Raw genomic sequence first — 26,212 nt, 5'->3', positions numbered from 1 at the left:
AATTGCGAGCACAATTTACTATTTCGTTCCCTCAATTTGCTAAATTTGTGAGCACGATTTACTAATTCGTTGCCTTGGTTTGTTAAATTGTGAGCACGATTTACTAATTTGTTGCCTTTGTTTGCTAAATTGTGAGCACGATTTACTTATTTCATTCCCTCGATTTGTCAAATTGTGAGCACAATTTACTAATTCATTCCCTTGATTTGCTAAATTGTGAGCACGATTTACTAATTCTTTCCCTCGATTTATAAATCGTGCACATGATTTATAAATTGATGGAACGATTTAGTAAATTGTGTGCACGATTTAGCCTACTATTTTTTTTTCCTGCATGTCAAGTACGGGCATTTGTATCTTCTTTGTTTTATTATATTTATCTGTGCTTTTAATTTTTTCAATATTTTCTGTGCATTTACACTCACCTACAAAATCATCCCAATAATTCTGAAATTATTAATTCTTTCCAAATAGAGCTATTCAAGTCATCTGGAGATTTTTTTTTTTTTTTTTCATAGCGCAATATATATTGCAGAAAAACAAAATATTGCAATGTCAGTTTTTCCAATATCCTGCAAGTAACACAAGTAACACAAACTAAATTAAACACAAACTGCTGAAGGAGAAACCTGAAATAGTATTTTCTTGTAAAGCATTCTTCAATAATTTTTGTTTTATTTACAACTTCGAAGTGCAGCAAGGCAGCTCACTGGGTTTTTGGAAACAAGCCATAATGAGGATTTACAATGAATAAAATGAGTCTTGAAGCCATCAGTCATGGAGGCCTGAATGAATACATCATAATTACAGCGTTTCCTCTAATGCATGCGAGTTGTTGTGTTTTTAATCGCTTTTTACGGCAGGCGGCGTGTTATCAGCACACAATGCTGGCTCATTTGCATTCTTGTTCTCTTCACAACAGTTTAAGGTCGTTTGTAATGAAATAACAAGCTGTCCTGAATAATTACTGTAGGACAAGGAGGATAGCATGTTTAAAAGCTTGTTTCACAGCTGTGTTTTTAATTACATGTGTTCTTCAGGTGCTTTATTAATCTTATTAACCCACATTGGTCAGTGTTCGACAGAGTAATTGTCCCCATGGAGGTCCTTTAGAAGAATTTGAGTATCGATCTGCTCCCCATCAAGCAGCCGGGATGAAGCTCAAATCCCTGTAATTGTAATGGATACAGTATTCAAAGTAAACATTCTTGTGGATTTCTGAATAACAATAATAGATGATACAATGCATTTGTGAAGCAGAATGAGCAATTTAACTGTTAAAAAATCAGGTAACAACACTAAAAGCACCATTTGTAATATTCATTCAAACATTGTTATTACATAAATATTCCAAATATTGTATAGTGTGGGGTACATTGCAGTCTCCTATTTTCGGATATGTACTGAATAAAGAGAGACAAGTTATCACAAAGGCTTTCTTCAGTGGTTTTCCATGTTTCAAACATTTGAAATTTTGCTGTCTTTATTAATTGTGTTGTGTTTCATAATTGTGTATGCTTAAATTTGGCTGGAAACCCTGTAATAGGCGGTTGCAATGGCAATTTATTGTTACAATAAGGTTTAATTTGTTAATATTAACTAGTTAACATGCACTTCTACAGCATTTATTATTAATCTTAGTTAATGTTAAAGTCAACATTTACTAATACATTATTAAAAACAGTTGTATTTTTATTAACTAATATTAACAAAGATGAATGAATACTGTAACAAATGTATTGCATTTAATAATGCATTAAATAATGCTAACAAATGAGACCTTAATGTAAAGTGTTACCTATGTAGATGATGCTCCAAAGTATTTCAAAGAATAGAACAGCTTATTACTGTAGTATTAATCTATAAAATCATGGTAACACCGTAGTATTGCCATTTGATGATAGGGCAGACACGGAATATACCGAGTTTCAGAGGTTTAACACTACATTCGTTATACATTATAGCCAAGGCGTCGCCCCGCCCATTTAAACGCGTACTAGCCGCGTCCGCCCCGCCCCTTTTGAACGCATATTAGACGCCGGTGCTGAGGAGACGCGCGCGGATAGTAACGCCACAGAAGCGCTCAGCTGAGGCGTGGGAACGACACGATTCACCGATACTACAGCCGCTTTCACGCTAAAATGCGACTCTCAGCACATTATAAAGCATAAGCGCTTTATATGATGGATATTTATGCTATCGGCGGATGGATTAAGACGGTAAGAGCATCGCGTGATCTCTGTGTGCAGTGCGCGTGACAGATGAGCGCAGCTTTTCTGACATTGACATTGAAAACACGCGCATCGATATTTGACAGATGACTTTATCGAACTGCGTACGATCGATGCGGATGTATGAAACGATCTGTTGGTGTGGAGATGGTTTGATGTTGTAGTAGGGACCAGAGTTGCGCATGATGCTGTAGGTAATGAATGCATTGCTCGGATACGTGAGGAATAACCTGAAACCTCCAGCTTTATGCGTTGCATTCGAATGATTATTTAGTGATGGTCTGCGATGTGAGTTCAAACAGCCGCTTATTCACATTGATTATCTTGTGCATGCAACTTATTTATTGTATGCAACAGACATTTCCCAGTAGTGTTCGTTTGCCATATGCAATGATGATGATGTCATTATTATTAATATTATTATTATTATTATTATTATTATTAACGTTATGTAATGCAGTCGTGGATTTTTCGACGTCAGGAGAGGCATGGCCAGGGCTGGGGATTCTACTAGTGAAAGTGAACTAACCTCTAATGATGCCTGATGAAATGGTCTACTTGTGTCACGTGATGTGGGATGCTCTGGGGCTATACGTCATCGTGCGATGGTGCCTAGAGACTCTAATGTGCATGCTGGAGCTGCAGTGTGCATGAGAGCAGGTCTGCATGACAGAAACCCTTTTTAAATACATATTTGAAGGAATAATTTGGCAAACTGTCCATTCTGTCATGATTTACTTAGCATCGTCTCACTCCAAACTTATATGATGATATCTTTTTTTTAGTGGAAAAGCAAAAAGAAGAATTTTTAAGAACCTTCAAACACCTCTTTTCCATACAAGGACAGTTCGTATAGTGACCATGGCTGTTGAGGTGCTTTATCTTTATTTATCCTGCCCTTGTGTAAAAGTGCACTATAGCATCATTTTTAAAAAAGAATATTATGGGTATAATATACTTAGTGCAAACTTAATTGCATGTTATTTGCAATTTAATGAAAATGTGTTATAGTTAAAAAATTATTAGTTGAATATCATAATTTTATTGTCTTTGAAATATGGTTAAAGAGTACTCTTGAATGTGTAAACAAGCATTTATGGAAAACTAAACTAAAATATTCTTTAAAGTCATTTTTACTTAAACTTGTATGACATGGTTTTAAACATATTTGTAATTTCATATTTTATAATTAGGATGTTGAAATTTAGTACACTTTAGTTTAGGGTCCATTTCTCACTAGTAAGGTTGCTTATTAGCATGCATATTACTAGCATATTGGCTGTTTATTAGTACTTATAAAGCACATGAATGCCTTGTTCTGCATGACCATATTCTACATCCCTATATCCTAAACTTAATTAAATTAAGAGTTTATTGAGGCAAAAGCCATAGTTAATAGTGAGTACGTGTTCCCCATACTAAAGTGTGACCTATATTAACTTTAAATGTATCACTGAATAACACACTACAGTTAAAATGATACTCAAGTACTTTACATGTGCTTTAGCATGTCAGTCATCACATCAAAATAAGTGTACTTCTTTTAAGCACAACAAATGAATATTAAAACATGATTTACAATGTACTAAAACATTTAATGTGACATTATTATTATAAGTGAACTTAAGTGTTTTAAGAAACAGTCTTGAAAGTGTGCTCTCTTTAAAGTACACTTAAGTGGCCTTTATTTCATTAATATTATTCATCTGCAAGTACAGTTGTTGTTTTTTTTAATCAAACTAAACTGTGTCTGTAAAAACTGTGTATTTGCTGCATCTTCTATCCAGGGTCAAATCATTCTCTAAATCATATTTATCTATAATATAATTGGCCTGTAATTCTGTCAAGTGTTATACGACAGCTTTGTGTTGGAACAGACAACAGATGGAACAGACGGAACAGACGGAAAACTAAAAAAAGTTTCATTTGATAATCCGAAGAAATTTCATTCATAATCACATTCATATTCAAATCAAACGTCAGTGTCAGTGATACCAAACAGCATTGTTTCTCCGATACATGCTAACAAAAGTGCAAGATTGAGATTTGAGAGCTGCAGTTTAGGAGAGGATTTTTTGATTTTTAGTGAATAATGACTAAAATGTTATTTTGTTTCTCACACAAATCTCTCATAGAAGACTTAGAATATAGTGCACAACTCATATGAACTATATGAGTTTGCTTTGTTTTTTGACAGACATGATCACTATAAATTGAAAAAAAAAAAAAAAGAAACAGATTTTTCATCTGGTGAAAAAAATACTAAAATGTATTTGAAATACATTTATTTTGTGCTAAGTATACTACAAATACATTTACATATTTATGTGCTAAATAAAAATACCCTGCAATTGTACTTTTGGTATATTAAATTGGTATACTTAAAATCTGCTAAATTGGAACAACTAATTTTGTACTTAATTGTGCAGAAGTAATGCTGAAGTCCAACTAAACATATACTGAAGTATATATGATTGTGCGGTAACACTTTAGTATAGGGAACACGTATAAACTATTAACTATGAATTTTCCCTAAATAAACTAATATTTTACTGCTTATTAATAGTTAGGAAGGATAGTGGTTAAGTTTAGGTATTGGGTAGGATTAATCATGTAGAATATGGTCATGCAGAATAAGGTATTAAAATGTGCTTAAGAAGCACTAATAAATAGCCGGTATTCTAGAAATAAGCATGCTAATATAAGCAACAAGTTAAAAGACCCTAAAATTAAGTGTTACTGATTGTGCTGAAGTGGAACTATTGCAAGTACTTCAGGTACACTTTAAATATCTTGCATTTAAAGACTGATATTATTCAAAGATCATACAATCCTTATAGTGATATTAAAACACTTTTAGCTATAATATTAAGAAATGTGCATTGTGCAATAAAGAAATACTCCAAATAAAGTTTAATTATTAATAATTTTACATCAATAAGTCTTAAGTGATATGTCAATAAATATGTTAATGGATTCTAAGTATACTTAGTATGAAATAAGTGTATTTTATATAGATTTTGGTATAGTTTTTTTTTTTTTTTTAGGGCAGTCCTGTGGCATTTTACAGTATTGCGTTGATAGCTGTCCACAGGAAATGCTGTTGCCTTCAATCTCACTGGAACCTCATTAAGCTCAGTTAAAATTGCATTACATACAGTATTATCTCTCACTCATGTGTGTTGCACGGGCCGTCTCTTATACATTACATACACGCTCAACTGACTCATATGTTTCTATTTTTACTCCATATCCAAAAGCATCCGCTGCATTATTTGTGCAGCCTGTAAGAAAATAGAGAAAGGACAGTGTTTCAAGAGGTCACATCATCAGAAATCACAAAGAAGAGTTCAATTTAAGAAAACCTACTGTAACTTTCAGAAATCAAAATATTCGCACAGCCTCAGAAGATAATATTGAGGAAGTAGAACAGATACTATTATTGCTATGTTGCAGTAATGTTTTATTATTGTAGCATTCATTAATATTTTGAATTAGCTTTTATTTTTATTTTTTCCATTTCATATATATATATATATATTTATATAATTTTTGAGAGCCTGATTGCAAAAACAAAAGTCTCACCAAAAGTCTCACCATTCTCATTATAATACTATGTAGCCTATATGACAGACTTGTGCTGTACGTTGTACTTAACTGTATTTTCCTTTTTGAAGTGATTTCAATCACATTTCAAGCAATTAAACATCATAATGGCGGACTGTGCACATCTGAAGTGTCTCAGCTGAAGGAAATAATACATTATTTATTGACTTTAATATATTGGCCCTGTTTTCTTATCAGGCCAATAATGATAACATTAAAAATTAACATATATCGGTCGATGGTGGCCGATATATCGTGCATCCCTAATATATATATATTGTTTTTGTGCCAGATAAATGGTGCTCTTTCTGTAGGATTACAGTTGAAATACTTTAAATTCTAATTTTCTTGTAGCTTGGCAGGTAAAATATTATTGTTTTTGATGTAACTATGTAAGTGGACCTCAGTGGGAAAAAAAAAAATAAAGTGATTAAAAACTGTATGACGCGACCCTTTAATTAGTGCATGAGCTCAAAGTGTTCAGGTCACATGAAGGTCCCTAGTTTTCTCTTGTACAGAAGTCCTGATGTTTTGTTATTTTTAGCTTGTTTTGTACATGCCCTCGCATCCTCACATGTGAAAAGCTTTGCTTATCTCCGCTCTGGCTATTGCATCTTTCTGTTCGCTCATATGGGTCAAGGAGCTTCAACAAAGCATGATTCACTCAAAAGCCTTTCATTGAAGGGTCTTTCCCACACACCAGGAACACAGTGGCTGTTTTCTGCTAGCAGCCCTGTGGTCATTATGAGCGGTTTGTGGTTAGATGTTAGATGATGCCTATAAACTTTGCATTTCCTGCTTTTAGTGTATATAATGATTTTGCTTCCACAACATCGCTGTCAGGCGGAAACCTTGTACCTCCATATTTCTTCATTTTTATTTGTTTAATAACTCACTACTATTGGTCACGCTTTACGTCTGTCTGTGGGTTTTGCAAACTATTTAACCAATGAAAAGCATTAAAAAGAGCTTTGCTAAACCTCCTAACTCCATTGGCTCCTCAAACTGTCAGTCAAACCCCCCTCTATTGTGAATGAAGTGCCGCAAGCAGTTTGGACGTCTCTGCTTGTTTACAGGTACTGTTTTTAACCTATATGTTAATGAAACTTAATGCGATGCATTTACTACCTCAGATGCGGCCATTCTAATGACTGACAAAACACATATGTCCAGGATTCTCTGAAATTTGGTGGTCAGAAACCTCATTACTCCATTTGAGCTTGATTTTGGTCAAATGCTAATAATATAATGACAAGCAAATGTCTGACCATATATAAAGCCACAATATCAACTTTGACTATGCTGTGATTAATTATTTAAACTATAGTGTTTTTTTCCCATTTCCTGAAAAGTAGCATTTTTGGAGACACAGGGTTTCCAACCGACAACGATGATATTTTTATATACAGTGCCCTCCACAAATATTGGCACCCTTAGTAAATATGAGCAAAAGTGGCTGTGAAAATAAATCTGCATTGTTGATCCTTTTGATCTTTCATTCAAAAAATTCACAAAATTCTATAATTTCATCGAAGTAAAACAATTGAAAGTGGGGGGAAACTCACATTATAAATAATAATAAATGTTTTTCTCCAAAACATGTTGGCCACAATTATTGGCACCCCTAGAAACTTTTATGAGTAAAATATCTCTGAAGTATATTCCATTCATATATACATTTTTTTTAGCACACCAGGGTGACTAGGAGCATGAAATTATCCAGCCATGATATCCTGTTCCACAGGAATATAAACATGAGGAAAAACAATGGCCAAATTCCCATAATCATTCATCACAAAGAATATAGTTCTGATGTGCAGAAAAAGATTGTTGAGATTCACAAAATAGAAAATGGCTGTAAGAAAAAGCTAAAGCATTGAAAATCCCCATTTTCACCATCAGGGCGTCAATCATCCTAATGCGCTGTGAGGAGGAAAGTTTGAGTGGCCAAAGGCTCTCCAAGGATCACAGCTGGAGAATTGCAGAGATTAGTTGAGTCTTGAATCTCAGAAAGCCTAAATAAATGATCAAACAGCACCTACATCCCCACAAGTTTTTTGGGAGGGTTTCAAGAAAAATCCTCCTCCAGAAACAATCTCCAGCATATTCAGTTGTCAGACACGACTGAAACTTCAAATGGGACCGGCTTCTATGGTCAGATGAAACTAAAAAAGAGCTTTTTGGCAGCAAACCCACCAGATGGGTTTGGTGCACACAGGGATAAAAAGTACCCCATGTCCACGGTTAAATATACTTATGGATCTTTATTGTTGTGGGCCTATTTTTCTGCTGGAGGTCCTGGACATCTTGTTCAGATTCATGGTATCATGGATTCTATTAAATACTAACAGATAAAAAATCAAAACCTGAACACTTCTGCTAGAAATCCAATAATGGGCTGTGGTTGGATCTTCCATCAGGACAATGATCCAAAACAAACATCAAAACCAACACAAAAATCTGTCACTGAGGACAAAATGAATCTTCTGCCATGGCCGTTCCAGTCCCCTGACCTGAATCCTAAAGAAAATGAGTGGAGTGAACTGAAGAGAAGAAGCACCAACATGGAGCTGGGAATCTGAAGAGATTCTGCATGAAGGAATGGTCTCTGATCACTTGTCAGGTGTTCTCCAAACTCATCAGGCATTATAGGTGAAAACTCAGAGCTGTTATCTTGGGAAAGGGATGTTGCAATAATTAGGTGCCAATAATTGTGGCCAACGTGAACTAGAGAAAAACATTTATTTCATAATGTGAGTTTCCCCCCACTTTCAATTGTTTTACTTAAATGAAAAGTTAGAATTTTGTGAATTTATTGAATGAAAGATCAAAAGGATAAATAATGCAGATTTATTTTCACAGCCACCCTTGCTCATATTTACTAAGGGTGCCAATATTTGTGGAGGGCACTGTATTGTTCTACAGAAAGATAACTTTGTCTTGTGGTTCGAGTTTGGGTGAATCAAATGAAAAGTGTCTGGGTCATATTTCACCCCAGAAAGTGCATTTAAATCCATTATCATCATGACAATTTTTCATTTTTTCTTTTGATTTTGGGGTGAAATATGCCATTTTAGTGAGATGCACAAAATTACATTTGAAAGCAGAATGTCTTGCAAACTCGATATTTTCAAATGGGGATTTGTGTTGCAACACAATAAAAACAACAATGGTGCATTTAAAACCATTATCATGACATTTTCATGTTTTTTATTTTGTTTTTGGGGTGAAATATACCATTTTTAGTGAGATGCATGGGACTACATTTGAAAATCCAACCTATTGTGGATCAGAAATCAGGTTCAGACATTTTCACATGAATTATTGTGTGGCATAATTTTTGGCCCATGCACATTAGGGCGCTTCGACCCTGCAGCTTGTCCTCAGGGCACTTTGTGGCCTGTGTTTGACTTGGCCTGATTCCGATTTTATGAGACAAACTCCTGTCCTGTTCACAAGTGAAAGTGGATTACAGAGATTAGAGATTGACTGACAGCACAGACGCTACACAAAGACAAGGTCATAAACTGGGAAGCTCGTTGGCTGGGAATATGATGGAATTGTCGGGAACAGCCGGGAGGAACCATCCAGTGTGGTCTCCTAATGTCAGTGTCTTTCTGAATATCACTTTTTCATGAATGTTAAAAGACCAGATAGTGAATAGTATAAGAATACACAGTATAATACTATAATCACCCAAAAATGTATTTATCATTTATATACCGTGAATTGTGTTAGAGATTTAAAGATGTATCCACGTATTCACATTAAAAGAGTAAAATTACAAATCTTTAAGTTATGATTGATCATAAACTTAAATAAATACCAAGTTCTGTCATAAAACTCTAAATGGCGCAGGGTGATGGTTCCTTAACACAATTACAACGTTAACTGCACGGCACAAGCTGATTGGTTCCTGTTGCCTCCGCAGCCAATGAGCTTGATGCTCAACATTTAAATTGTTTGCTGTAGCAGATTGCAGCACCCTCCACCTTCCCCAGCTCCACCTGAATAGATCTGCAAAGGGTCATTTTTATATATGGAATTTGTGCAGCAGCAGCAAGTCTGTACTTGATCTGCAGCAGCAATAATCAACAGCAAAAGCAGCATAGCAGATCTGTTCCACCAAGACCAAATACATTAACATTGTCATATCCAATACCTGCTAAACTCTTACGGGAGTTGTCATGATAGAACTGTAATTATTTATGTCAGTCCCATTCTGTAAATGATTTAATAATTAGCCAGAATTTTCCCCTTTTTCCCATTCAGAGGTTTGGGGTCAGTAGTTTTTTTTAACACTTGATTTTTAAAGGGATCATGAACTGAGAAATCAAATTTTCCTTGAGCTTTTGACATGTAAGAGGTCATCATACTATAAGAATATCCTAAGTTTCAGAACTGAAAACTTACTTGTTAGTCCAAAAATAGCTTTTAATGTAACCAAGCCCAGATAACGACTCCTTGTGGAATGTGCCTATCTATCAGTCCCTCCAGAAAAACGCGGATTTTTTTTTGTGATTGTTGCGGGAAAAAATCCTTGATTTTGCAGCACGTTTTCTTAAAAAATGCGATGGAATATGCGGGATATTTTTGCAATTTTATGCAATGAAATTGCGGGAATTTGTAAAAACTGCGGTGTGATGAAAAAGAGAAAAAAGGTGATTCCCCCAACACCCTGTTCTCACTAGGCTACTACCTTAATGTAAAGAGTCATTTCTTATTACTTCCTATTATAAGCAAGCATACTAAATCACAGAATATTTAAGTTCTCATTCTGTTTTATTTCAGACCTTAACACATGGCTCAAACTTAAAAAACATTGAGTCAAACAAGTTCTGTAGCTTTACTAAAGGAATATTCAACAACTTCTGTAAAAATGAATAAATAAAATATAAAAAAAAATAAAATGTGTGCTTCCTGTTTTATAGAGGTAGCTACACAAAACAGACATCTTCTGTTAAATTAATTGCTTCCAATGCACAAAGTGCAATCTCTTACTGCAACGTAAATTATTTTACATACTACTAATATACTTACAACTGTAAGGTTTTTGGTACTGTTCTATAACAAAAAAGTGCAATCTTACAACTGTAAAGTTGCATCAACAGTCTTTTGCGCTTATTTTTGTTGGCAAATGAGAATGATTTGCGTGCTTCATCATGGTTTCACCGCGGGGTTTGCAGATGATGTTCACGTTGCGTGATTACGCCACTTCATAAGGTTCCCATGGCAATAGGGGGAAAATAATGGCGCTTTACTTGTGTGAAGTAAACGCAACATTTTTCAACTTTCTGCTAAGATATGTGACTTTTTTGCAACGAAAATACAGGGATTATGAAATCATGCTAGCCCCGCATATTTTGCTTGCTGAAATCGGCAATTTATGCGGCGAAAGTGCGGCGTATTTGAAAAAATGCGATCCCTGCATAAATATACGGACTTTGGCTGATTATGCATTAAATCAGGCGATAGCATAATCGCGTTTTTCTGGAGGGACTGATCTATAGATCTATAGATATAGAGAAATCAACGGCTTCTTCATCATGGCATGTTAGTAAGATGTGGAGGAGAGTAGAGTGATACAGGACTAAAAATAACATTACCTTTCAAAGGATCGTAATGCTAGGAATATGGTAATTTATTTACAACGTGAAAAGGTGTCAGTGTGAATGTCTCAGTTGAGCTTTATTTGTATTCGGTACATTTCACTGTGGATTCTTTGGTAAATCAATCACATTTCAGCGCAGGCTTTGCAAAAAGACTTTTACGGTATTGATTTGACAGTAATGCAACAACATGTAAGTTACTGTAAGAAGAAAGCATTTGTTAGTGTGCAGAAATTGAGTTGGATTGACGAGATCACTGCTTTCATGAGCTCAACAACATGTCTGTGATCATCTACAATGTTCATCACTGCAACCTTTCATGCCACGATCTAAATATAATCCCATAGATCTACATGTAATGCTATAATCAACACTTTTCACAATTTTCACTACACTTTAGTAAAGCTTGAGAGCTGTAATAGTAAAAAACATGCTAAATGTTTTCGAGAGAGTAATACTTAGCTATTTCATATGCAAAGATGTCAGCCAATCACAGCAGTGGGCGTTTACACTTAAAACATGTTCAGATCAGAGGGCTAAAATCAGGGTAGGAAAAATGCCTCTTATTTCTAAATTATGACAATTGTTGATGTAAAAATCATACTAACATTATAAGTGCACCCCAGGAAACATTATAAAACAATAAAACAATGCAGTTCATGACCTCTTTAAGGTGATGTAGTTACACTGTAATTACTCATAAGTACTGAGTACTATTAACTACATGTACTTATTATAGAGTTAAGGTTAGGGTTTGGTTTAGGGTTAGTTACCTGTATTTATGCATAATTTACAGTTATTACTATAGCAAGTACATGTAGTAACAAACAATTACGTCACTTTAAAATAGAGTGTTACCCTTTTTTAAGAAATTAATACTTTTATTCAGCATGGACACATTAAATTGATCAAAGTGACAGAAAATACATTCATAAAGTTACAAAAGATTTTAAATAAATACTGTTCTTTTGAACTTTCCTATTCGTCAAAGAATCCTGAAAATGTATCACGTTTTCTACAAACATATGAAGCAGCACAACTGTTTTCAACATTAATAATTAATGAGACTTCTTTCAAAAAACAAAAAAAATCTTACCGACCCCAAACTTTTGACTGATTAAATCTATTCAACATAAACTCGCTTATATTGCAGGGGAAACTCTGGTATGTTAATGAAAGTACCACTTTTGCCCCAATGTCCATTTATCTGTGTCTTACCAAAATTTAGATTAGAATAACATCAGTTCATCAGGTCGAGACATTGGGTGTTTCCAGATCAGCCTGAACAGATGGTCATTCGTTAGGCCTCACAGGAGGGAGACGTTTGTTTTGATGGTGTCTGACATCAATGATTTTTCAGATCGTGACTCAGATCAGCCCATTTGTTACAGTACGTCCCATAATCACTTTATTTTCCCACACCGGCAGTGATGGTTTTCTGTTGTCCTCGTGTCAACTGTTTTTTGTACATATTCTGTTTCTGCGGTGGTCGTTTAGCAGCTTGGGCTGCTGGATTGGGAGTTTTTTGTTTCAAAGCCTTTCACAAGACTCCCATTGTCCCCCGTATCAAATGGGCTCATTATGCAAAATTAGCGCTGAGCCTTCGGCGTGGAATGGGCCGCATTGGCATGGAAAGGTTCTATTCAAGACTGCATTGCATTATGAGACCAGACTGCTATTGATAAGACTGAAGGGGTCTGATAAGAACGTCTGATGAATTCACATCAAGAAATAATCACTCAGTGTGTTAAAAAGCTTGAAAAGTCTGAGCACGACTTTCATTTGTGGCATCACATTTTAGAAAGAGTATGTGCACATGAAATACTGTTTCTCATTAAATCAATTTCTTGTTTTTAATTAATTCTCATTTTGAATAACCGATGTCGATTCTTAAATCCCCAGAATCAATCTTTGTCTATGCTGTTTTCAGTTGATGAATGAATCCAATAAATCACAATAAGCTTTGTTTCTTCTGATATGAAACAAAGTCTCAGCTTTCAAATGTTAATTTTATTACGAAATTTAAACAATAAAGACATTGCATATGAACTGGTGATCTCATCAGCTTTACTACTAGTTACGTCACAAAATAAACATGAATGAACATAAGGTATGTTGAAAGATACAGTACAACTTACCGAAGTCCGTATCATGTCACATGTAATTGCTTAAAGCACAGGTGTTAAACATACGGTCTGCTGGCCGTATATGGCCCACAAAGGTGTCCAATCTGGCCCGGGGGATGATTTGAACAATAATAAAAACAGTTATGCATGGTCCACTGGCCATAAATCCGAATGATTATTAGTTTTATTTTTGCCAATATCTATTCTGGACTTGCAAACAACATGCTTTGCAGTCATTTCCCAAACTGTCATTTGTGTGGAAATATTACAAGTCTGTATAGAGGACGTTAACACAGCCACATGCTGAATACGGATGCAAAGAGAAGAACACAGACGTGCCAGCAGAGCAAATACTGTACCAGGCCAAGCTCACTGTTTTTGAAATATAGGAAGAAAAATATAAATATTCAATTGGGTTTTATATGAATGTAACTTAGAAGGGAACCGTTACGATCTCCATATAAGTAGCCTATTTTATAAGCGCAGCGCTGCTTTGTGTACAGCAGTAACCAATGAAACGCAATATCGCTGCTGTTCCACAAGAGCCACCTATAGTTAGAGAGTGAATTTGCATTTTCATTCAGTCCGTCTGCTATTTTTGTTTTGCGCAGGTGTCTTATGTAGCATAAAGCTGTAAAGTCAGACCATGCTGTTTTTTTTCTGTAAATCTTGAAATTATACAATCTAATTTAAATAAAAACAACTGCTTATGCTCAAAATGCAGTGGTCTAAATTAGAGCTGCACGATTAATCAAAATCCCTATGGCTGAATAAACAGAAGATTGAAACACTTTGATTTATTACACATGACTAATAAACACACAACTATGACAGTATATGGTTTATCTGAGTTCTTCTAGCCTTCTTGGGTATTTTCATAATAATAAAGTATATTTATACTTCAGTGCTGCTAATCGACATAGCCTTTATCACTGTATAGAATATTATGAAATAATATGTTGTGTGACTTATTCTGTGTAAGAAGCCACATCGTCTCACAGAATGATGTTTTCAAACACTTGACTGATGTTATGAAGTGAATTTAGAGTAAAAACAGTGTCTAGAGTGTCTTTTGTTGGACAAGAGGTTCATAAATGCTTATCGTGTTTGGAAAGATATTTGACACGTGTTGCTTTTTCAAATGCACGTTATAAGCAACTCAAACAGCATTTACTACTGATCACAGAGCCGTGCTTCATTGACAAGCTGTGCACAAAAAAATAATTGCAGCCTTTGCGATTTCATATGACTATGACTATATTCGCATGACTAAGCCAAATAAAGCCAAAATTTATCGTACAGCTCTAATCGAAATCGAATCGAATTGTGAAATTTGTGTCAATACCCAGTTTTAATGTCTACCAGTGTTATTTTAGTATTATATTTATTATGGTTTTATTTGTTCATATTTTGAATTTTATATTTTCAGTTTTCTTTTAATTGTAGTTAATTATTTTTGTAATTTTATGTGATTTTTTTTTTTTCTTTTTTCTAATTAGCTTAAACTTTTTTTTTTTTTTTCTCTCTCTCCACGGGTTGATTCCCCCCCACCTCAACCACTCATTGACTGACCATTGGGCTAGTTTTGTTGCGCAGACCTGGCTGTTGTTGTGTATGCGAGTGCACTACATAAAGAATGTTTCATATACAAAGTTGTCTTTAGTCATGGAAATTAACATTTTAGTTTGCGGGAGCGACGTTTGCTGTCAGAATGTATGTTCTCCTTGTCACACTATTTTTAAGCTGGAATTCCATGCATTTCATGGATGTTTCATGGATAGATCTATCTAATGTTGTGCATTGTGGATACAGTTAAGAGAAAAGCACCAATAGAGGAAACGTGGTAAAGAGGCTCATATGTTCAATAATTCACATCCATCTGTAGCTCTGCGCTGGGTTAAAAGGGTCAGCTGGTCAGCAGTAGTAGTGAGATGAGAGGGGAGATAGCACAGTACAGGCACGTTCACACTTTACAGATGACAAGGTCAAAGGTCACGGATAAGCGCTATGATGTCTTGTCTCCTTTGAGTGCCCTCTTTACAATTTTTACTCAACAAAGTCACCCCTGTTAACCTTTATAGCAAAACTACAATGGAAAAAAATGGTTAAGGGTTTACTTTGAAATCCTGTCAATTGCAATTTGAATTTACTTTATTATTACAAAGAATTGGCAAGTAACACATTGAATTAAACATAATAGTTTCTTGTAAAATATACTCCAATAATCTTTATTTACAACTTCTAAAAGTCTTTTTTTTTTTTTTTTTTTCAAGATGCATTATTCAAGATGCATTATGCATTACTCAAAGTTATGTTAAACAGTCAACAAGATGCTTGAACTAACTTTAAACTTTTCACCAAGACTCTACAGCAAGATTGCATTTCTTGGTTTGTAAAGTAGATTTTGTTTCATCATCTCAGATATCCATCTGCCAGTTGACCCTACAATTTTTCTTAGACTTGTTTTCAAGTAAAAATGTGTGTGTGTGTTTTATTAACTGATGCTTTTCCAAATCAGTTGTTTTACAAGGACAAGATATTATCTTGCATGCAAACAACTTTGGTGACTAGTTTTCTAGGGGGATGTTAGAGACACCGTTTGCACACCAATGTTCGCCATCCTTTCATTTCATTTCATTATGGATGGTATCCGAATAAATAAATATAAGAGTCAAATGGTGGAAACTGCGAAGACTGCCCATTTTTTATGTCAGGTATCAGGTATACTTGTCTAGATTTCTCTAAAGTTTACTTAAATATGTTTTTTTTTTAAAAAGTACGAATTTTTATAATAAATTAAAATGATATCAAATAATATATTAAAAGACATATACGTCATACATTATGCACACAAGCACAGCAAATGTCCTTCTGTAACGGCCACATCTAGAAAACACACTCCCACCTCTGTAATAAACACAGAGATGTTAGTACCATCCAAATCGGTACATGAAATCACACTGGAGTGATAAGAATTGTAACTCAAATGTCGTTTAGAAAACTAGTCCCGTCCAAATAGGGCTTATTCTTATGTTGGTAGACAGCGGGTGTTCTATACACATGCAGTTACTCGATTGTGTGAGACAACATGAAGAGCTGCCAGACAAACACTCTGTGAGTAAACAGCGTCTGGGGATAGTAATGTTTGTAGAGGTGTCAGTTCCTTCTTTACATAATGTCTGTCGTAGAAACACGATGTGATTAGCTGAATCTGATCAACTTAGCAGTAGGGTGTGTGTAGGAGGTGTTGAATGCTATTTAATCTCCCTTTTGCAAAAAAATAGACATATTATGATGTGGAACTAAATGTGAATTGAAGTGTTTGTGTAACACCCTTAAAAGAGAGAAAATAATTAACGGAGGAACGACACGGATGCAGTGCTTCCTCGGTGGTTTACCTCGGATAAAGCACATCTCTTGGACATTTTCTCTATTAGTGTGCGTGATGACACAGGCTGCGTAGACATGACTAATCACACATGCATAACAGGTAATTATTATTTAGAACAGACACAAATTGATTATTAATAACATTTTTTTTGCATTAATTATGGGTAAACTTTTGATTATGAAACTCTTTGCTTGTCAGTTAAACAACTTTTCTTTTATAAACAAATAACAAGTACCACATTCCATTTGCACATTTTCCCACTGCACCATTTATGATGTGATCTCTGACCTTGATTGCATCTTTAATGACTACACTCATTATTTCAGTTGTGTCCGCTACAAAACCGCAGAAACTTTGTACAATACTGTTCTTCATGACAAATGATTGCACCTGTTTAGACAAGTTGTCTAAAAGCCTTCAAAGAGCCTAATTTAGACTCAAGACACTATTTCTGTCCTGCCTTTAACCAGCAAATTTGAATTGATGAAAGCTGAATTTGAAACCAAGCATAAAAGATAAAAAGGATTAGATTTGCATAAGTGTTCTTCAGTGATTTACAACTCCAAGACATTTCAAAGGTGAAAAGAAGGGTTTTTGTATTAGGGATTCAGTGCAATTCTGTTGAGCCCTCACACTGTATGTACTATGATGGTTATGAGATGATGTTGTTGCCAGGGGAAACATCATCCTCTGGCAACCACCACCAATTTACTCGCATACATCCTGCCAACTTATTTTGCTGAACAACGCAATGCAGTTGAAGCCAATCAGAATCTGAAATGAGTTTAATTTTCACGTACATCTGCACTGAATCTTTGCTTGATGAGTTACTCCTCAAGGTTACCTATGCGATACTAATTAGAGGTTGCACCAACTAATTGACTAGTCGACTTTAAGACAATCGACTGAGGCTTTAAGCTTGGCATCGACTAGTCGCTGATCATGGCCTATAGAGGGCACAACAGAATAATAAATCTTTGAAGTTCACATTCACGCTCCGTATCCAACAGAAAATGACAAATAAATGCATACTCAGAGAGCGCTCCACAAGATTAGTTTGATTATACCATCTGGATGCTCAATATTGATCGGGTCAATGTACATTTTAAACAGCTTATTGTACACATAAATTATTCCATTCTAAACTAATGTGTGCTGCTGCATTGTAACGCACATGCATACAGACAGTAGCGTGCACATCGCGTGCACAGAAACATTCAGTAGTGCAGAAATGTATTGTTAACACTATTCTGTGATTTATCAATAAAATAGCTTAGAAACTGAAAAGTTCCAGCTTATATTTCTTAGTAACTAAAACCCACAGCTTCACTATTATTAGAGAGACCCTGCCAAGTAGAATTCACACGCAATCGCTCTCTCACTAATGCATTCATATAAAGGTTCAGGCTTATTTGTTCATTAATGATGTCATCAGTGACTAGTGAACATCGACTCAACGTTCATCACATGAAATGTCGACTTTAAAAAATCTGAAGTCGTTTAACCCCTACTAATCAAACATAAAATAACAGTGTGGGGCTATAGAATACTGAATATTGTGCAGTTATAGTTGACAATATTAAATTTTAGGCTATTTAAAATAAGTATTGTGTTTTTGTGGTTATCATCTTGTTCCCAAAACCACTCTTTGCATTCATGCTTAGTATTACAGAGTGTAATTCAAGAGTTTTGAATGCAACTAATTGTTTTGTTTTCTCCCTCTTTTGCAGGGAACCTTAACCTAAACAAATTTAATGGGGAAAATTAGAAGAGTCTCATTAAGATGACACGCACAGATCCACCTGACATATTAGTATCAACTGTGTATCAAGATGTCAAAGTGAATTCCCTCTCGACCCACTCCAAAGCCTGTCATCCCTCAAAACAATGTGATTCCCCATCCATCAGCAAACTGGAGAACACTCGAAAAAGCAAAAAGAGGCACTGCCGTAGCTTTGACACTGAGTCTATGGACAAACTCCGATATCATACAATAGCAATGGAGTACCCATACCGAAGGGCTGAAAGGTATGCGGCCAATCCAGAGGTTACCTGGAATGCCTTAGGTCGCCAACAAGGGCATGGACTCCATCGGTTTTCTTCCCCAGACATATTCAGCTACCGTCTCACCTCCCAGCCAATGACTGCTGAGATGCCTGGTGAAATTGCTGTGACAGAACAAAAGAGGAGGACTAGATCTAGAAGTGCCTCACGGGTCCAGACCAGCCTAACTCCTGTATCATTTGATGCTTCCCCTCCAGTGGCAAGGAGGGGCCGGGAAGCTCAAAGGGCACATAAAAACACTCAGCCAAGGCCAGAAGTTTCCCCAAGAAGAGAGTCTTCCTATGCTGCCACCCGGGCACATGTGAACGAAGTACACCCCATCAAACTGCAGCCGCAGAGGAGTGATACAAGCAGGTATTCCCCTGTATATGTGTCTGAAGGCATTGAAGAAGGAAGGCCAGAGAAACCTGCTACTAGTCCTCATGTTCGGTGCCGAGTGGATATCAAACCCGATGAGTCGGCCATGCATCAAGGTGGCCGAAAGGCAGCTACACCCCATATGGACATACCTTGGCAGAAGTATCCTAGCAGTGGCAGTCGGAGTCTGACAGTGCCTCGCCATTTCTCCGCTTCGAGAACACCAACTCCCACTGAATCCTTCACGGGAGAGTACAGACAGGCGTACCAGTATTCACAAAGTATGCCAAACAGCTACATGCAGCCTATGGAGATCCCTTTACAAAAGGTGGTCTCACCACGGGAACCAAGGGAACACTATGGACGGGAAAGAAGGGCTCATTCAAGCCCCAGCGTGCCAACTAAATTCTTCTATGCAGAGGATTTGGGGAAGTATGGATCTTCAGCTCCATCAAGGGCTTATTATCAAGATGACAGATACAGCATTCCAAGCCAACCTTACTCACCTAAAGTACAGTATGTACAAGATCCAAGGACTCACATGGTTCATACTGTACCTGCACGGCCATATTTCTCAGAAATCGACCACTACCATTACCCTGGACAGCCTGCGTACCCTAAAGCCTATGCTGCAAGTGAGCCAGGGGCGTATATAATACAGACACCTCCAGCAAGGACTTTCTATGGTGATGACCCAAGGACATATCAAATTCAAACAGCCCCTCCTCGGATCTTCTACATGGCTGACCCCTACACGCCACCAATGGAGCATCATATTCCTGCAAGGGCATATTACACAGAGGGAAGACGACATGCCCGTGTGGTGCAGCCGCAATCAGAGGACTGGTATGGTTCAGAGGTATCTGGCTACTCTAGCCATTACCCTTCCTCATATGTCTCGCAGGTTACTCCCACAAAAGTTAGACAAGATCCAAAGCTCACAACTTGGTATGCCAACCCATGCATGGAGCCAGTAAGAACCGTAACAGACCCAAGACCATACTCTAGATCTTGGGATAACATCCTCGATACCCACGTAGAGCGGGAACAGCCTGTACCTCGAGGGAAAAGTGATGAGAATCTTCTTTGTCAGGGGATACAAACTTCAAGTGAAAGACCAAAACCTGTGGTTGTCAACCTTTCCAGCTCACCCAGGCGTTATGCTGCACTGTCCTTATCTGAAAACTCTTTGATTGACAAAAGTCCAACTGAGGCCAGGAGCTCTTCAAGTAAGCTGTGGTTTGTCACACCTGAAATAACCATCACAGACAATGATATCAGACCAAGCAATCTTAGTAAATCAGAACCACGCTCTGCAAGTTGGGATGTGCTGGATTCAAAAAGTGTTCCAAATCAAGAAGCCCCTCAACGTGAAGCAAAATCCAGAGAATCTACCAAAGAGAAAGCACATGGCAGCACATCCCTACAGCAAAGTTTAGAGCAGCTTGATGAGCTTCTAGCTGACCTTGTCGTCGATTACAAGCCTCCAACCAGGACCAGTGAGGACCTGCTTGATCAACTGAAAAAGCTCATTGATGAAGAAGAAGCAGTATCTTCAGCAAGAAAAGATTCAACGGCAGGATCTGAAAGTGGCATGCCCCTTGACAAACAACCCACTTCGATAAAAATAGATCCTGACACACTAAGAGACACTGATGGGAGTTGTGACGGGCTGAGAAGTGCAGAAGAGTGCTCCCCTGACCAGAGTCCAGATGAGGACGACACGATGATGTGTTCAAACAATAAATGCCGTCGGACTGAGACCTTGTTTAATGCCTGCCTCTACTTTAAATCCTGCCACAGCTGCTATACTTACTACTGCTCTCGCAACTGTCGCCGCGAAGACTGGGATGTCCACAAGGAGAGCTGCCTCTATGGGAGAATCGGTAGTGTGTGTCGCCACGTTATTAAGCACTGTCGAGAAACCGCAGAGGTCCACAAAGCTTTCTCCCGTATAGCCAAAGTGGGATACCTGTCTCGGGGCAGGGGTGTCCTGTTTTTGGGATTTCCAAATCCAGCTTCATCCACAAATTTCCTTCAGTTTGGACTAGAAAGTCTGCTCATGTCACCAACATACTTATCACTCCGTGAGCTGGAGAGCTTCAAAGATAACCTTGGGGAATATTGCAAGGAGCTCCAAGAGGCGGGAAAGGAATATGACCCTAATGAATGTTTCCTTTTGAATGTATCCATCGCTGTTGGTGATCAAGTGCCTGACGGACCATCGCCAAGGGTCCAAGCCCCAACCGTCAGGAAATTTGCCAAGATTGCTCTTGCCTCCTACAGCCCAGAAAAGAAGGTCCATCGGAAGGAAAGTGACATGGAGACATTGATCCTGACCCCACCACCAGGTATGGCTGACATTGATAAGGAAGGTGAGGAGGGAAGGAAAGCCAGGGAGATCTGTTTCATCAACATTCAGCGAGAGTTGAGGATACGTGGGGTATTTCTTCGCCATGAGTATCCCAATGTCTACCAAAAACTCTGTGAGTTTGTTGAGAGCAACAGGAGGTTCACACCCACTACTATTTACCCTATTGATAAAAGGACCGGCAAGCAGTTTATGTGCATGATAATGGCAGCCTCTGAGCCACGAACTTTGGACTGGGTAGCCAACCCACATCTCCTAGATGACATTATTTAAAACAAGTGCACCTTTTATATATTAAAGCATAGATCTCACTATAGTATATATCTAAATATATCAAGCTTATTTGTTATACATGTTTGTAGATATGTATTTTGTTAATGGAAAAAAAATGTATTCATGTCTGCAAGGTCAGTATTATTCAATGTTGGAATATTGCCCATCAGATGTTGAATATGAGTAATTCACATTGTTTTTTTTTTCATTGACTTGGTATCTAGTCCCAGGTTTTGTTCATTTATGCTTCACTGGCAATTATTGCCCTCCTGTTTATTTGTAGCAATTCTCTTTTGATATTCTTTTATTGTTCATGAAAAGAGAGAGAAAAAAACAATCTTCTATTTATTTTAGCAAACTACAGAATTATGTACTTATTTACTTCAGAGCTGAATATTTTTTCCTATGCAAAAAATGCCAACATTGTCCCGCAAAAATGTTGAAAATGTTTTGGCTAAAGAAATATGGTACTATATTTCTTTTTATCTCAAAAAAAAAAAAAAATAATAATAATAATAATGTGTATTTTTATTGATACGTTTAATACAGGCATATATTATATTATATGATATTATATTATATATTATATTATATGATATTATATTATTAACATACTGTTAGTGATTTTGTGATTCACAAACTTAAAGAGGAACTTAATAATGCAGAGTAGAATCACAGTACACACGAAGGGCTGTGGATTATCCATGGTCTACTAAATGTACTTTGAGGAATGGCTTTAATTAAAAAGAGAGCTGCTTAGAATTAAGCAACACCTAGAATTTTGTGCTCCAACCTGGTAAACTCATTTTCGTAAATGGTTTGTTATTTAGCTTTCAATTTAATGAAGTAATTGGTGCTTTTTATGTATGGTTAGTAGAATTACTTGAGCAATAATGAACTTGAAGACAAAACCTGGAAAATATTGGTATCAGTGATGTGCTGCACATTAGGTGTTAGCCGGTACTGTTCCATCAGAAACACTGTGAATTGAGTTATCTCTTGTATGCGTGTCCCTGATAGAGTTTCCTTGTGATCACCTATTAGACTTGGAAATATTTTAGTAGTTGTTAAGATTGAGAGATCTGAAGAGATGCAACTGTAGGTTCGTCTCTAGAAAAATGAAATCAGAGTTGCTGTATGGTATACTGGTTTTTAAGCTTGGAAAAATATTATCTTTTTTTTGTGGTTTTGTTTTCACTTTACTGGTTTTGCATTTAGATTTTACATTCAACAATGCAAATGCAACATGTGGTAGCAAAACACCACTGATTCTTGAGCTACTGCACAAAATGGCCCACATTTTTTATTTGTCATTAGTTTATTTTTACGTAGGCTTGTTAATAGCTAGCAACACCAGAAAAACATTTAATAGATACATGCAAAAACAAAAACAACACTCAGATGTCAAGCATTTCTGTCAACAGATGGAACAAACCATCCTGTATTATCAATTAATTTTTTTACAGTGTAATGCTAGATTTGTCATATAAAAAGTATTTGACCTAACAGTACACATTTTAACCTGTCGGTGTTGACATAAGGAAAAATACATTTTGAGCAGCAGATCTTAAAGGAATACCTCTGAAAATAATCAAATCCAAAGTAATTAATTTTTTTCCAGTTGTGTAGCCTGTTTTGTCCCAGTACTCAAGAATTAGTGAGCTGATAGCTGTAAAATTTTGTCACAAACTTGCAGTTTGCTCCTATTTCACCACTAAGTCCGAAGCAGGTTTTTTCTCCTTGAATTTCCTAGTTATACTTTGCTCGACAAATCTGTTCACTGCTTTACTTGATGAATTCATAGCACAACCCTGTCTGAACTCATATAGCACATGTTCCAGGTGATTTTGCCCAGCAGAGTGTAAATATACAGTGGTAAACAGAAAGAAAGGATTGCATGTGATTCTATTTTTTCAATCTCATTACATTAATATAGCCTAATTAACCTGCCTGAATATTTGATATTTGAAAATATGCTGTATATGAGGGATAAAGTATATAGTAAAATATATAAATATATATAGTAGGAGTGATATTTTTCAAGATCAATGTGTCAATCATTGCTGTTATGCTGAAAACAGACAAAGACACGGTCTCACAGAAAACAAAAAAACTCAAGCTTGAATAAAAGAAAAGATGTGTCTTTGAAAGATCGTTTCTGTTGTCCTATAATTACTGCCATTATGTCATGGCGCCACCATGTGGTGTGTTAGAGGATTTGTACCTTTTTCGACCTTATCACACTAAGGATCCCATGCAACTTTCTGTTTCATTTTACAGAGCTTTCATCTGTTTTTTGTTTATTTGTTTGTTTGTTTTTTATAATATATATATATATATATATATATATATATATTTTTACATTGGACCTTTTTTGCAACAATTCCTTTTCTCTTTTTGAAATGGCTGACGTCACTCATGTCTCAATGTTTAACCTCCAGAGGGCAGCAAGGCGCAAGAAAAAATCTTTGGTTGTTTGCAGAAACATTTAAGGGTTGCATAGATACTTAATTGTAAGGGCTATGTGCGGAATACGAATATGATACTAATTTGACTAGTGCTGCAGAAGTATGAAATTTATGTATGCATAGAATACCCAGATGACAGCTACATTTGTCAAAAAAATGTGCAATACACAACAGAGCATGCGTGGAATACTGTATCTCACAGTGCAATGCGCTTCGACTTATGCTTGCTTTTCTTGAACCATCATGGTGTATGGCAAGCCGTTTTAACATTTAATCCTTAAAATGTTTTTTTTTTTTTTTTAGATATTCATTAGTTACTAATTCTATTTTTTAGATATTCATTAGTTACTACTATTTTTAGATATTTGTTAGCTACTAGTAGGGCTTGACGATTAATCAAAAAGTAATCGAAACCGAAATTCTGAGCCTCTAACCGACGTAATTTTCCCATGTCAGTTATTTAATTTTTTTAATCCTGTTAATACTTCCCACTTAAAAACATACTACCGCATGTGTAGTCACGTGACTCCGCCCCGTCCAGTCAACACGCAGGTGAACGCAGAGTCAACACAGAGACGGCGCGCGAGCGGTGAGCTTTGCGTCTTCACTAAACTGTGTCAGTTGTAACGTTATGTGTTTTAAGGTTTGTCAGTTTGGACATTCAAGCGATTTAGACGATCGGATGTGTATTATTATGTCGAGCTACCGTGCTCGCGCAACTGCATTGTGGCACGAACACTCATACAAACAGTACAAAACGTGAAGTTCACGCGCACTGAGGAGGAGCAGAAGCTAACGTTAGTTGTCAGTGCTGCCCTGTGATTTATCACTAAAGTAGCTTAGAAAGTCAAAAGTTATTATAGCATAGATTTTTCTGCTTTTGAAGTAACTATTTACAACCCACAGCTTCACAATTAAAGGTGCTCTAAGCGATCCTGGGTGGAGTAACTTCCTGTTGACGTTCGAAGTGTTGTCAAACAAAACAGAGGCTAGCTAGACCCTCCCTCCTCCTCCTCCTCCCCCTCCCCTCCGTGCTTCCTGAAACAGTCATGAACGCGCATTTAAAATCATTCTTGTCGGTTATTGGCTGGAGCATGTTTATTATGTTTCGTGGTCCAGGCTGCACCAGTTTGTTTTTATTGCCATTTTCGGAGCTTGTGGCGACTACAGAGACCGCGTTTTTTTACAGTGTGTTCAGGGGACAGGCAGCTAGCGGATAGTGAGATGTTTGCTGTATGTGACAAAAAATGTTTTGGCCTAAAAACGCATGACATCACTTAGAGCACCTTTAATAGAGACGGTATGACTAATTCACACACGCAATCGCTCTGTACTGATACTGTGCTAATTTATCTGTATCTGTTTTACAACGAGCAGAAATCTGTAAAAAAAATGTTACGAACCAGATAGATAAAATGTTACAAAATGTTACGTACCAGTTAGATAAAATAACTGCTGAAAGTGAACTGTTATGTTCAATAGGAAAAAATATCCCTCCTTTAACAGTCAATCATATTTACAGTACAAACCTTGTCAGTGAACTATGAGGGCAAAAACAAAAAACAGAAACAAAATAATCGTTCATTAATCGTAATCGAGGTCAAATGTTCAATTAATCGAGGTTTTGATTTTAGGCCATAATCGTCCAGCTCTAGCTATCTTTAGGTAAGTACTAGTTCAAGTCATGCCGGAAAGTTCGTATTTACGAGTCGAATG

At 36.6% G+C, this 26,212-nt stretch overlaps 1 protein-coding gene across 2 annotated transcripts; it reads left to right on the top strand.

The window, feature by feature from the left end:
- Window positions 1-1,909: 1,909 nt before the first annotated feature.
- ajm1 (apical junction component 1 homolog) lies at window positions 1,910-24,178 on the top strand. Of its 2 annotated transcripts, none has more exons than XM_048188037.1 (2): window positions 1,910-2,219; window positions 18,732-24,178. In XM_048188037.1, the coding sequence occupies exons 1-2, from the start codon at window positions 2,181-2,183 to the stop codon at window positions 22,026-22,028; spliced, it is 3,336 nt and encodes a 1,111-aa protein (XP_048043994.1). In that variant the 5' UTR covers window positions 1,910-2,180; the 3' UTR covers window positions 22,029-24,178. The 2 variants fall into 2 exon arrangements, with proteins under 2 accessions (XP_048043994.1, XP_048043995.1); XM_048188038.1 differs by having other exon boundaries at window positions 1,912-2,219; window positions 18,694-24,178.
- The last annotated feature ends 2,034 nt before the right edge of the window (window positions 24,179-26,212 follow it).

The sequence above is a fragment of the Megalobrama amblycephala genome, linkage group LG4, assembly GCF_018812025.1.
Source record: "Megalobrama amblycephala isolate DHTTF-2021 linkage group LG4, ASM1881202v1, whole genome shotgun sequence".
NCBI lineage: Eukaryota > Metazoa > Chordata > Actinopteri > Cypriniformes > Xenocyprididae > Megalobrama > Megalobrama amblycephala.
Note: the sequence above shows the minus strand (reverse complement) of the source record. Positions and strands in the feature narration are given on the sequence as shown.

Bases quoted from the DNA above. Each gene is read 5' to 3' on its own strand.
- ajm1 (XM_048188037.1), top strand. From the start codon at position 2,181: ATGATGGATATTTATGCTATCGGCGGATGGATTAAGACG. The intron at 2,220-18,731 runs GTAAGAGCATCG...GGGGAAAATTAG, and splicing joins TCGGCGGATGGATTAAGACG to AAGAGTCTCATTAAGATGAC.